A 14839-nucleotide genomic window follows, 5' to 3' on the forward strand; every position below is an offset into this window, starting at 1 on the left:
TTATATATTTAGGGATAATTGCAAGAATATCCCTCTTTATTTTTTTTTCAATTAGATCCTTATTTTATTGAATAAAATTAATATTTTTTAAAACTATATTTATTTCGGGTCGGGTCAGGTCGGATTCGAATTTTAGTTAAAAACTCGGGTTGGGTGAAGTCACTCTAAACTAAGATCGGGTCGGGATCGGGTGGAGGAGGTCAATTTTTCGACCCATCCCTAGTTTAGATTCAAATCCATTAATGAATTGATATTATGATTCGACCCAACCCAAAATATATATATCCTCTATCACCTCAACCTGATCCAAAATTTAGAGTATACATCCAATCTAATCCAATCCGACCCGATAAAAAATAAGGACTTAATTAAAAAAAATAATAGAGAGGGGATATTATAGCAATTATCTATAAATGTATTTGAAGAAATTACACTATTACTCTTAGGTAAGGTATGATTAATCAATTTATAACATCCCTGTCCAAAACGTCCAATCAACACCAATACCACGACAACTTTTAAATTACACTTGTCAAGATCATTATAAGGAGCCATGCAAATAGAGATTATGGAACAAAGCAACAAGATTAACCTAAACCCAAAGGATCATCATCAGATCCACATTCCGACCACCCTCTACGACTGTTGGTTACTCACTAGTCAACACTCTTATCCAGTGGCGGAGCCACATACACTTCAGGGACTGAAATCTAAATTTTCTTTAGTTAGTTTCTTATTTAACTGATAGTATGTCCACCTTAAAATTTTGGTTGTGCCCGTCCATTCAAAAATTTTGTGTTACTAACCTATGTGTGCCCATCCTAAAAAAGTATTTCTAAATCCGCCACTGCTCTTATATAATGTGACTGATTCTTATGAAACAATAAAAAAACTAAATCAAAGTTGTTGTTTTTATCAAAACCCTAAAGGATTGTCTCTTTATAAGTCCTAACTCCTCTAATCTCCCTTCAACGAGTTGAACTATCGATCTGAAACACAAGATTTTGATACCAGAGCCTACAATCCTCACTTAGACTCTCGATACGATTACGTTGACAGAGGAAACTATTCAAGAAGCACTACTTCAGCGCATCGACAGCTTGTTTGATCAATGGCGTTCTAAATGGAGAAAATGAAATTTTGTGCAAAGAAGCAGAAATCAAGAAAATGAGAACATGAAGACACTATATCTAAACAAAACCAACCCATATATAGCAGCCCCTAACAATGTATTTTCTTTGTCCAATACGTCAAGCCCTTCGGTAACTTAGAATTAGGGCCGTAAATGAGACGAGATAGATCAAGAGTTATTCGATATCGATTCAATACTCGAATCAAATGGGTTCGACTCGAATTCTTAAAGAGCCGAAACGAGTTACTCGATGCTCGACTTGAAAAGCTCGTGAGCAACTCGAAAAATAATATATCAATTTTTTAGATTTTTTGAACAAATTATTAATAATATTAGCATCATATGTATTTTTTAAAAATACAATACAAGGCTTTCGTGTACTTAAGACTCGGGTTCAAATTCAAGTCGAGCTTCAATTTCTGATTTTGAGTGGGACTTGAGAATTTTAAGCTCGCGAGCTTTTGAGTCGAGTCGAGTCGAGCTTTAATTTCTTTTTTATTTCAAGCTCGCCAATTTTAAGCTCACGAGCTTTTTAGTCGAGTCGAGCTTTAGTTTTTTTATTTCAAGTTCGCGTCAAGCTCGACAATTTTAAACTCACGAGTTTTCGAGTCAAGTCAAACTTATTTTTAAAGTTTTTGAGTTAAGTCGAGCTCAACAATACTCAAGCTCGACACCCGCGGCTCGTTTATAGCCTTACTTACAACCTGTCATTTTACATACACGATCCAAAAAGCTTACAACTTCATATGAAAAATGTTTAATAGGTCTACAATTGCTGGGTTGTTTTTGAACATATTGAATGCCGAGGAGAAGTTTGAAGAGATTTCAATGGTGCCACTCAGTGAGAATAAGTTTATGGAGGCATATGATCCTTATCGATTTCAAGCTATTAGGAATGGAAGGAATCTTTACCCGAGTTCATCCAGCTACATGCCTGAGGACAATATCTTCTAAGGTGGCGTTTGGTTGGTATGAATCTCTTGGAATTAGGGAGAATTGGAATCCAATTCCACCACTTTCCCATGTTTGGTTCAAGTTTTCCAAGGGAATTAGAATCCCTCATGGCTTCAACTTTCCATCAAATGAGGGAAAGTGAATTCTATCAATTCTATTATGGAATTCAATTCCCTTGTTGGAGGGAATTGAAATTTGACCATACTACCCTCATCAATCTTTTGGTAACTTATTCATATATTGAATAATTTTTTTTTTATTTCGGGTCGGGTTTCTAATTCATATATTCGGGTCGGGTCGGGTCTCGGATGGAGGTTCCCTTGTTCTCGGGTCGGGTAGGGTGGACCAAAAACCCGACCCAACCCGACCCATGGACATCCCTAATTGGGATAATTTTAACTTATGATGTTTATTAGCATGATTTTTATAATTTATTGAAATGAATAATCAATCAATAAAATTAATTTTTTTTTTAATTTTAATAATATATTGCTACATGTAATTTATAAAACAAACTAAAATTAAGCAAAAAAATAAGAAAGGCAATCCTGTCATTTTACATTACTGAAATCAAATTCATCTGACATGTCTGCGAACCAAACAAAATATGGAATTGAATTCCAATTCAATTTTCTGCCAACCAAACAGAATATGGAATTGGATTCCAATTCCTGACAGATTACAATTCATTCACAGATTTCAATTCCCTCATAAACATTCTAGCGAACCAAACGCCACCTAAGAATCCTAAAGTTTCAGTCTCCCTTTGATAGCTGAAATGTTATAATCTCCCTTTGACAAGCTGAACTTAGGGAGCGTTTGATCGAGTCAAATAAATTTTTTTAAGTTATTCGAGTTGACGAGTCTTGTTTTACAACTCAAAGTTGACGTGAAATTTTTTCGAGTCGAACTTTTGAGTTTCTATTTAAATTTAATTGTAAATGTTTATAATATTATGATATTATTTTATTCCAATTTAAATGATTTTTTATAACCATACATAATACACATATATATTTCTTCGTATTTTTTATATGTGTACACACATATCATACAAATTTGAGAGACTCGACTCAAACTTAAAAATTAATCCACTAATTACTAAAAAATTTAAGTTATCAAGTTGTATTTTATAACTCGGTTTGAACTTGAAACTTGTTCGAGTCGAGTTAAAAAAATCGAATTTTCAAGTCTAGTTAAGTTTTGTTCACCCCAAGTTGAATTATCAATCCAAAACGCAAGATTTGTGACAGCTTCTCAAGATGAATCTAGAGGCATAAACAAGATACATATGCTCGTCAACAATTCAGATTCTACCGAGCTCCACCGTAAATAATTGAATTTGAAAACAAGCTTAGTTAAACCTAACTGAGTGAGCCCGAGCTCCTCAAATTTTATCTTCAGTCATATTTCAGCTCTAAAAGTGAATCTCTGCTGAGCTTGAGTGAGCTAAAGCTTCTTACAGCATTAAATCGGCTCAGCTCAGCTCAATTATATGCCTAATTTTATCGAGTTCATTCGATTCAAGAGTTAACTGAGCTTTAATCGAACCGATCTCGAGTAGTTAATGACATATCTCATCTCATTTACCGCCCTACTTCTTTGCCCATCATGCCCAGAAGTTGTCTTATTATCTTCATAAAAAGATATAATAATTCAATGACCAGGCAAATCAGTTTTTGGCGTCTTTAACATGTTTACTGGCTAAAAACCATGTTACTCGTGGTGGGAAGGTGGCAGATAACTATATGACTTCTAACAAATGGCAACTCACAGGTTCAAGTGTTGACCAACAAATTCCAGAGAAAGGAACATCACGAGCAAGCCGCGCTCCCATGCCAGTCCATAACAGGGTTGTAATTAAGACTAGACAGATCATGAACTATTCGAGTTTGATTCGTTAAATACTTGATTCGATTGAACTTGAGTTGAGCTCGAATTCGACTCGAGTTCATAACGAGCCGAAACGAGTCACTTGATACTTGACTCGAAAATCTAAAGAGCAACTCGAAAAAAAAATATATTAATTTTAAAAAAATAAATTATTAATAAGATTAACATTTATGTGTTGTTTTTTTAATGCAATATAAGATTTTCACGTACTTAAGGTTCAGTTCAAGTTTGAGTTTTAATCAAGTTAAGTTTAAATTATTTTTTTATTTCAAGCTTTTTCGAGCTTAAATTCATGATTTCGAGTTCGAGTCGAACATGCAGATCTAACGCTTGTGATCTTTCGAGCCGATTCGAGCTTCAATTTAAAGTTTTCGAGTCAAGTTGAGCTCAACAAAACTCGAGCTCGACTCGACTACTTTACATCCCTAGTCCATTAGATGAGATTGCCTTGCGCTGTCAAAGTAACTATCAGAAAATCAGGATCTCTTCTTTCTCTGGCCTGTATCTGGTCCATTAGATGAGATTACAAGCGTTGTTAACTTTCTACGTGCCATACTTCTACAGTAGCAAGAGTTCAAAGGAAAGAAAACAATTAAAGCTTAAACCTCATAAACCAGTTTCTTAATTTGATGTGAACTCAGACATCTAAAACTATTTGATCAGAGAAAAATAAGACTACCTAGTAAACACCTTCACCGCAGAATAGGCCTTTTTTTACGCCTATAAAGTCATTTTAAAGCGCCGCTAAAAGCATTCCTAGCACAACAAAAAACGCCACAAGAAACACCGGGTATACAAACGCCACAACGGGTAGCAGCGTTTTACATCAACAAACGCCGCAAAAAGTCCTGTTCTGTAGCGGCATTTTTATAAAAACGCCGCCAAAAGTATTCTTTAGCAGCGTTTTTCGAAAAACACCAAAAAAAAGTCTTATTCTTTAGCAGGGTTTTGCAAAAACGCCGCAAAAGGGACTTTCTATAACAGCGTTTTCGACGAAAACGCTGCTAATACTGATATATATAGTGGCGTTCTGTACAAACGCCGTAAAAATCACGTTTGTTAGTGGCGTTTTTTTATTAAAACGCCGCTTATTTTGTACCCAATTAGTGGCGTTTTTCATCCTAAAATGCTGCTAATCGCAACTGATTTTCGAATTATTTTTTTCTTACTTTGTATACCCAAAATTAACCTATAACAATATGAAATAACAATCTTGAAATATAATTATGCTTCAAATAAAGTGAAAATACATAAAATATAAATAAGTCAAAGTTTACAAACATCCAACTAAAATGTAATGTAATTCAATAATATTCGCAAGAATAAGCAAAGTATTAACCTAAGAAACTCAAGCCAATGGCCAACCGATGGGTCATGAAAACTCTAAAAGAAATGGGAATGTTAACATCTGAGGTTATGAGCTAGTATCATCAATAGATTAAGTACTTTTGGAATTTTAGGACATAGCAGATAGAAACACAGGCAGAAGAATATATATATATATGGCCTAGGATCCAATTATATAGTGTAAAATTAAAAAGTTTCACACTTTTTAGGAGATTAACATTGGAAAAAAGAGAGAGTTAATCTCAGCCTTTGATTTCCCCTCATCCAACGATCCAAAAAGGGTGTAAAACTAAAAGTTTTATACTAGGTGTAAGTGGATCCTAACCCTCTATATATTTATTGTTGGGGAAACCAGAAAAAAAATGGAACCAGATATTGAGGAGATTAACTTACAACTGCTCTGACGGTTTGTTCCCTTGATATTGGAGAGGAATCCTAGAAGGGTACTAAAAACTCCAGGAAGCTTCTTTCTGATTTGAGTGATCTTAAATGTCTCTGATTGAAAAAGAAAACTGAAAAGGATTAGACAACACAATCAAACAGGTATTTACATTTTTTTAGAGACAAATAATAGAGAAATATCAAATTTTAAGAAAGACCATTAGCCTCCTTTTGTTAAATAGAAATAAAAACACATATATAGCATTAAATAATAGCAATACTGATGCAATCACTTTTACAATGATAATAACAGTTACAAGAACTAGAACTTGAGCTGACATCAAAATTACCTGCATGCGTGTTGTTCTCGCAAGCTCAATCGGGTAGCATGTTGCACTTGCTATTGATCTAGCCAATGAGCCAGCAACCAAAGGAACATATGGAGTTGCATCAGGGACAGGCATATGTTCTATTGCACGCCCCTCCATCCAGTTGCGGAATATGTCATAGCAAGGTAAATAGATTCCCACCTGTACAGAATGTGAGAAATCACCACAAAAGCTTTACAAATATCTACTACAAGTGTTAAGGGTGAGCATACGATTGAGTCGAGTCGAGTAAAATTTCGAGTTATTCAAGTTGACGAGTCGTATTTTACAACTCGAACTTAACTTGAAATTTTTTTCGAGTCGAGTTATTCGAATTTCTATACTAATTTTATTAGAATTATTTATAGTTTTATGACAATGATTTGTTCCAATTTTTTTACTTTCTTTAACCATAAATATATATATATATGGTTATATGTGTGTGCGAGTGCGCGTGTAACATTATAATGTTATTTAATATATCAAGAAGAATCTAAAATTATGAAATATATTCATAATATTATATTTTAAAGAAATTATTTTAAGGGTAAAATTTTGATGAGAGTATAAAAGAGTCAAGGAATTGATAGGAAGAAAGAATTTGCAAAACACTGTAGTCAAAAGACCAAATTGAGTAAAATGTAAAGTTAAGGGACTAAATAAAAAGAGAGTACAATTTTAGTAAAATAAAGTAAGAATTGAAGTTATATAGGTATTCTATTGTGGTATATGAATACGTGGTTCAAATTTGATAAAAAAATAGACTTAAAATAAAGGATGAATTGAAAAAATAAGGAAAATATAAAAAATTAAGAGACTAAATTGAAAAATAAAAAAATTGTTATAAAAAAGAGGAATTGAAAAGTACATATGTATTATAAGATGGTTTATGAGCATGTGGTTCAAATTTTGGTAAAAATAAACTTAAAATGGAGGTGTAATTGAAGGAATATTGTAACAAGAGACTAAATCATAAAAATGTCAAAATAGTTATTCAAATGTTTGGTTTTTCTAGTAACGAGAAATTTCAAAATTTTAATTCGACTCAAACTCGAAAACTGAATTTATAATTCGAGTTGACTTGAATAACTTGATTCGAATAACTCGAAATTGATTTTTTTCGATTTTCAAATAGAATCGAGTTTAGCTCACACCTAAAAGTGTACCCAAAATACTTTCTATGACTGGATAACTAATCGAAAGAGGAACTCACAGTTGGTACTGCCAATGCCAGACCTGCATTAGTCCCTCTCCACAACCTAGAAAATCCCTCCTGTAGAACATTCTCTATTAGGTGGTTGAAAACAGTGGAAAACACAAAGGGAAGCACCTAACATACAACACTCGGGTCATGACGAGCACTACACACCGACCTGGCGAATTATCTTGTTGAAGACATCGAATGTTCCTTTGTACTGAAAGATGGTGATTGGTGAACATCTTAAATCCGCGAACATCTAATCCAAAAATCAAAGATGGCAAAATTTAGTACAAATCTAACACCTAAATAGAAGGATTAAAAGAAGACATAAAAATTTCATCATTAATAGAAATGCACCCATACTGTGTTTGGCCCAAAATCTGCTATTTGACCAATCGGATTACATAGCATTGTTTCAAAACGACATTCAAACAGTGAAAGAATCAATCCTATGAACACTTGAATAACAAACAATCAGGCGAACAAGAAGTGAAATTTTAATAAAAAGAAAACGCGTATCGATTATCATTGCAAACATCGAGAGGATTAACGATGATTGCGGTCAAAAAGGCAGCACCGGCGGCAGAGAAAGCCCGGTCTCCTATACCTGGATTGGAATTGGACGCATCGTCATTCTTCTGACGCTGAGGAGCACAGAATTCACTCCCGTGTAGATAGGTTATCATTGGTTCCGTGATGGACAAATCGTGACCGTTGATTTCACATCTCGAATATTTGGTCAGATCTCAGCCACTGAATCTTTGTTCGTTGCACTCCATTTCTTTCTTCTTCTCCATCGGCAATAAGTGTGGAAGCAGAATCAACCACGAACTGATTCCTAGATAATCAAATATCACGCCATCTTAGCTCCTTGGGGAAGAAGGAAATTACAAAATAAAAAAAGAGAGGAGGGATTTCCTTTGTTTTGGCGAAAAGGAAAAGAGAGACAAACAAGACCTCACATTTTTGGCGTTCGGTATTATGCGCTTCAAACAAGGAGATTACAAATATTGATAATTAGTACAACTATATGCTAATGTTTAAAGTAAAATAATATATAAATGAATAAATGTTAATTATTTAATGTATTTCTAAATATTTATAATTGTATTAAAATTTATTAATCATTAAAATATAATAAAAAATCTTTATGTCAAATTAAAAAGTAGGGTAAAGAACGCAAATGGTCCCCCGATTACAGGGTACTACTCTATTAAGTCCCTCGGCTATTAAAAGTTACATAATGGTCATTTGAATATAGAGTGTTCCTTTGTTGAGTTCCTCGACTATTAAAAGTTACAAAATGGTCATCCGACTATTCATTATGCTTCAAACTTGTTCTTTTTCGTTAAAAAATTGGTGTATGTTTAAGTTAGATGTTAACATTATGACTGGAATATGATAGTCGTTTGAGATTTTTGGATCAATTTTTTTCATATCACATTCAATAAGTTTAACTGATAGTATCTTCTATTTTTTAATTGAAATGATGAGTTTGTAACATAATGAATAGTTGGATGATCATTTTGTAACTTTTAATAGCTGAGGGACTCAACAAAAAACACTCTTTATTTGAAGGACCATTTTGTAACTTTTAATAATTGAATGACTTAATAAAGTAATATCCTATAGGCGAGAGACCATTTACGTTCTTTACCCTAAAAAGTAAAAAAGTAAAATAAATTTTACTTTTAGAATGATGATTGGAGTTGGGATTATAAAAGATGATTTTTTGGGGAGAAAATGAAATTTGAAGAGAGTGAAAATAATAACATTGTGAAAGTTCAAGATTAAATTATAAATTAACAGTTTTAGTAATGTTTATTTTTTTTTAAGACAACATTTTTAATAATCATTATTATAAAAGTAACACTTTATTCATATATTATATTAAAATCATTATTATAAAAGTAACATTATTAATAAAAATTTCAATAGATAAAATGGATAAATATTCATTTATATTTTATATTAATTTAGATTACATTTTTATTGAAAATTAAATTATTAAAATTTATAAATAAATAGTATATTAATATAAAATATTTCACTTAAATAAAAATATTTAAATACATTAATCGAAGTAGGGGTGAGCAAAACTTAATTTGACTTAAAAAATAATATTTTTAACTCGATTCAAATTGACTCGACCAGTGTGTTATAAACTCGAATAGAAAAAAATTTCAAATTCAAGTTTAGTTATAAAATAGAACTCAAATGACTCAAAATTTTTATTAATTAGTGGATTAGTTTTCAAGTTTAAGTCAAGTTCATGTATATTACATGTGAAAAATATGAAAAAAAATATATATGTATTTTTATATGATTATAGAAAACCCAATAAATTAGAGTAAAATAGTACCGTAATATTATAAATGTTTAAAACTAAATTTAAATAAAAACTCTAACAACTCGACTTGAGTCGAAAAAATAAAATAAAATTTGAGTTATAAAATAAGACTCGTAAATCGAATAATTCAATTTTTTTTAATTTGACTTGACTAACCCTGATTAGAAGAAAACTTGTAGGTATTAATTATGAACTAGAATATGTATTTCTTGTTTTGACACCGAAAGCTTGTAGAATATCCTTCATATTCCACAAATTTCTTGTTCTGACACCAAAGCCTTGGTATCAACGTCTGTATCGTTGTTGTGTTATAAAATGGGGCGCACGATCAGCAGTGAGATAAAGCAAGCAAAAGCAATGGCCTCAGGCAACAATCTAGCGGTGCTCGAAGCTCTCGACACGGCCCAGACGCAATGGTACCATGTGAAAGCCATCGTGATCGCCGGCATGGGATTTTTCACCGATGCTTATGATCTCTTCTGCATCACAACCGTGTCCAAACTCTTGGGCCGCCTTTACTACTACGATCCTCATGCAAACAAGCCGGGAAAGCTCCCACATGGCATTAACAACTTGGTCACCGGTGTAGCCTTGTTCGGGACTCTCAGCGGCCAACTGGTGTTCGGTTGGCTCGGTGACAAACTCGGCCGGAAGAAAGTGTATGGGATTACTCTCATCCTCATGGCGTTTTGCGCCATATGCTCGGGACTATCGTTTGGAGCCACCTCCGGTTCTGTGATCGGAACACTTTGTTTCTTTAGATTCTGGCTTGGTTTTGGCATCGGCGGCGATTATCCGCTTTCAGCTACAATCATGTCGGAATATGCTAACAAGAAGACTCGTGGGGCGTTCATTGCGGCGGTTTTCGCCATGCAAGGTGTCGGGATTATATTCGCCGGCTTAGTTTCCATGATTCTTTCGGCTATCTTTCTTAAGCTCTACCCAGCACCTACTTTCAAACAAGATCAAATCTTTTCTACTCAACCAGAAGCAGATTATCTATGGCGGATTGTGCTTATGTTTGGTGCCTTACCAGCTCTTCTAACATACTATTGGCGGATGAAGATGCCGGAAACCGGTCGTTACACCGCGATTATCCAAGGAAACGCGAAACAAGCGGCGGCCGATATGGGGCGAGTTCTCGAAATCAAACTAGAAGACGAATCGGATAAGGTTTCCCAATTCAAGGCGGCGAATCAGTACGAGTTACTATCACATGAGTTCTTTAGACGCCATGGGTATCATCTTATAGGTACAATGACCACATGGTTTTTATTGGATATTGCTTTCTACAGTCAAAACCTAACCCAAAAGGACATTTTCCCGGCCATGGGGCTCACCAATAAAGCTCCGGATGTGAACGCTATTAGAGAAATGTTTGAGACCTCACGTGCCATGTTCGTTGTTGCTTTGCTCGGTACATTCCCAGGGTATTGGTTCACCGTACTGTTCATAGAAAAGATTGGTCGGTTCATTATCCAACTAGTCGGATTCTTAATGATGTCCATCTTCATGCTGATTCTTGGCGTCAAATATGGTTACCTTAGGGACCATAATAAGTTCTTATTTGTCGTTCTTTATGGGTTAACCTTCTTTTTCGCCAACTTTGGCCCCAACAGTACGACCTTTGTGCTACCGGCTGAGCTGTTCCCGACCAGGGTGCGGTCCACTTGTCATGCGCTGAGTGCGGCGTCGGGGAAGGCCGGCGCCATGATCGGAGCTTTCGTGGTGCAAACATATACATTGGACGAGGATGTTAAGAAAATCAAGACCGCCATCATCGCTTTGTCCTTTACAAATTTGTTGGGATTTTGTTTCACATTCCTGGTCCCGGAAACCAAAGGTCGGTCTTTAGAAGAAATTTCAGGCGAGGATGGCGGCGGCGGCCAGAATGAGACTCAAATGGCCGCCACCAGATCGTTTGCCTTGCAAGGAAACGACAGATTTGAAGGGTGAATTATTTGCCTGCTTTGGTTACTTAAACTAGCTAGTTTAGAAGTGTGGAGGGAGAAAGATTAAAAGAACTGTTGAATAAAAGGCGAGAAACAATAGGTTTTCTGCCTGGGTTTTCGTTTGGTTTTTAACTAAATTAACTGTTGAATAAGACCTGCAACCGCTGTTATATATCCAGGTCAATACAGAGCACCCAACGGTAATTCCTCCTACTACCTTTATGTAAATGTTAAAGCCAAGATTTCATATATATTTAAGGGTAAACTACAAGCTTATTACTTAAAAGTATTATTTTTGTTTCGTTTTATTATCTAAATTTTATTTTTTCTAAAACCATATCTAAAATTAGTTCAAGTTTTATTTTACTATCCGCCATTAACAACTTAACGATGATGTTGGCTTGTCCTTATAAGATAATACCATGTCTTCATTGGAAAAATAAAAAAATGAAACTTGAACAGTTCTATTATTTTTTTTAACAACGGAATATCGAATTAAAACCTAAACTAAAAATTGAGAATGGTTTTAAAAAAAACAAAATTTAAGTATCAAAATGAAATAAAAGTAGTTATTTAAATATTAAAAATATAGTTTAAGGTTTATGGTTTATATTTAATTATCTGACAGACTAAGTATAACTAAATGATAATATATTAATTATGGGCTTCTAACATAAAAATTGTATGTAATGTTATCTTGATATGTATATTTTCAATTGATTCTCTTTAAATTTTAGCGAGATAATTTTAATCATAACTATATATACTAAGGAATATTAAAAGTTTTTTTAGTAATATTTTTGTATCTTCTTCTTTTTTTTGTTTGTTTAATCGAATATGACACCAATTTTAATATTGATTGTCGACCGTTAGTGATTATTATTTTTCTTATTTTTTATATTAACTCCTTTTTTTCTTAAGTTTTTTTTAATTTTAAATAATAATTTATGTACTTGTGACATGTTTTTCTATGTTCTTGTGACATGTTCCTTATAACTTTTGGTACTTCTTTTTGTATATCTTTGTGGTTATGTTGGTGTTCGCACAAAGATCCTCACAACATTTATTTTCTGATTGGTTTGTCGGTGGTCACGTTTTGTCAGATCCCCTCTTTAGTAAAAAGTTGTTTGCCGATATAATTAGAATTATGTATCAAAACAGTCTGCCAAATTGTTGGTTAGCTCACCACTCCTTTATCACTTGGTAAAGTGTCTAGACAAAAAGTTTTATGGAGATTACTAAGTTCTTTTGATGTTGGATGTCATTCTCAATAGAAGGTTTCATTTTTCTTCGTATATTTCGGTTTAATAATTTTATTTTATGTATGAGTTTTTTTGGTAATCGTTGTCCTCAATTTTCTCTTTAAGTGTGTTGTAATTTTGATTTCTTCCATTGTTTTTATTAATAAAATTCATTTGTCATTATTCAAAAAAATTAGTGAAATCAAATTTATTTAAAAATAAAGTAAGAATAAATAAAAAAATATTTCTATAGAAAATAATCTTAAAATATTATTAACTATAGTAATTACAACTACGTTTAAACAAACAAGCACTTTAAATGTAACTCCCACCAAAATTAAATTATTCTTAAATGACATTACATCCACATGGATAATGTGCTCATGAAAGACACGGGATAATAGTCTCTTACTAAATGTATAATCATTGAGTTTGTATTAATATATTATATAAATTCATGATCACTCCGAATTTTCTTTAACAATCAATGGTATTTGTGTTTCGACTTTGATGTGTTCTTATCGTTATTAGAATAAAAGATTATAAATTTATTATCATTAGTGATTTTTCTATTTCATCCATAATTAGCGGCTCATATGATATAATTTTTCATTCATATGTTAATAAAATTAGAGTTTATATACCGGATGATCTTTAATTTATTAGACATTTGATATGTGAGCATGTAATATTTTTTAGGATATCAAATTAATCATTTAATTGTTATTCAATGATCCATACTCAAATTATTTAAGTATCCGGTTAATATCCCAAAATCACATGCTATATTATGCGTACAAACTTAGGAATACATTAGAATTCCCACCACTAACACATAAGGAACCGTTTGCATGTTCATAATCTCAAAATTACTCTTAGATCTCTTACTTGTGTCTCTTTTAACAACAAAGGTGTCACTTGGTTACTCCCTTTGAACTTTTGTCATCGATTAAATTAATCTCAAAACCAAATGAGAAAATCTCTTGGTGAAATCGCTAATACCATTGATCAGAGTCATGTTCAAGCTCATAGATGAATATCATTAATTTGAATATTATTAGCTTTGTATCATCAGACATAAATTTTTTTATTATATTGTATAAATCGTTTTATCAATTTTAATATTGAGGAACACAATCTTGATATCTATTTGATACAACTTAAGATCAAATATGCTATTAAAGTCGCTAAAATCTTTTAAAAACTTTTAATGTAAAAGAAGAGAAATTCTCTTTGTAATTTGTTATAATATCGAAACGATAATCGGTAAATAAATAAATACAATTAAAAATAAAAATAAAGAATATCAAGATTTACATGAAAAACCCAAAAGGAAAAAATCATAGACAAATGAGAAGAATTCTACTAATATGAAGGAAGAAAACATAAGAGGGTTTCAGATAAAGAAAAGCTTGATATCTAACCCTTGTCCTTAGTATCTATTTATAAGGATATATATTTGATTAGAAAGGAAACAAAATAAAGCAGAAATCTACTTTAATAAAGTTTTATACTTTTAATTAAACTAAGTTTCCTACTTTCCTAAATTTATATATTAATTAATTTAGCCTATTTTGTATTTGAGAAAAACTCTAACAAATCTCCATCTTGACGCGAATTCTGAAAATGTGAAGGTTTCTAGACAAAATACCTAAATTCGATGAGGCGCCCAAACTCAACAAAAACAATTTTCATTTCAACGAACAAGTTCTCAACATCTTCTATAACACCCCTAAAAGGGGTAATCTTCATTAATGGATATCGACTGAATCAAGCTTTGTCTAATCTTGGATTTAGTCTTCACATTGACATGGTTATCGTAAGTGTCAACTTTGCTCACAAATGTATCACCACAAGCAGTTTCATGACAACACGATCCTAGTCATCAATGATAATTATATCTTCAAATTCGTCATGTCCATGAAATTGAACTCTTTTCTGCTTCACATAACAGTTATGTCAATGGCTATCTTGTTCAATAAAAATTCTTCTTTTGCCAGCAATAATGTTTTTACAAGTA

General features: G+C 32.7%; 2 protein-coding genes across 2 annotated transcripts; one reads left to right on the top strand and one right to left on the bottom strand.

The window, feature by feature from the left end:
• Positions 1-5700: 5700 nt before the first annotated feature.
• Positions 5701-8247, bottom strand: LOC120207831 (mitochondrial carrier protein MTM1-like). Its single transcript, XM_039207251.1, has 6 exons — positions 7884-8247; positions 7634-7725; positions 7449-7532; positions 7289-7348; positions 6058-6237; positions 5701-5821 (listed from the first exon to the last, which is right to left on the bottom strand). The coding sequence occupies exons 1-6, from the start codon at positions 7960-7962 to the stop codon at positions 5762-5764; spliced, it is 555 nt and encodes a 184-aa protein (XP_039063182.1). The 5' UTR covers positions 7963-8247; the 3' UTR covers positions 5701-5761.
• Positions 8248-9983: 1736 nt separating this feature from the next.
• Positions 9984-11582, top strand: LOC120207812 (low affinity inorganic phosphate transporter 4-like). Its single transcript, XM_039207237.1, has one exon. The coding sequence runs from the start codon at positions 9984-9986 to the stop codon at positions 11580-11582; it is 1599 nt and encodes a 532-aa protein (XP_039063168.1).
• Positions 11583-14839: the final 3257 nt, after the last annotated feature.

Source organism: Hibiscus syriacus, unplaced genomic scaffold (genome assembly GCF_006381635.1).
Source record: "Hibiscus syriacus cultivar Baekdansim isolate YM2019G1 unplaced genomic scaffold, ASM638163v2 tig00015426_pilon, whole genome shotgun sequence".
Taxonomy (NCBI): Eukaryota; Viridiplantae; Streptophyta; class Magnoliopsida; order Malvales; family Malvaceae; genus Hibiscus; species Hibiscus syriacus.

Bases quoted from the DNA above. Each gene is read 5' to 3' on its own strand.
- LOC120207831 (XM_039207251.1), bottom strand. From the start codon at position 7,962: ATGATAACCTATCTACACGGGAGTGAATTCTGTGCTCCTCAGCGTCAG. The intron at 7,726-7,883 runs GTATAGGAGACC...AAGTGTTCATAG, and splicing joins TGCGTCCAATTCCAATCCAG to GATTGATTCTTTCACTGTTT. The intron at 7,533-7,633 runs GTGCATTTCTAT...TTTTTGGATTAG, and splicing joins TTGGGCCAAACACAGTATGG to ATGTTCGCGGATTTAAGATG.
- LOC120207812 (XM_039207237.1), top strand. From the start codon at position 9,984: ATGGCCTCAGGCAACAATCTAGCGGTGCTCGAAGCTCTCGACACGGCC.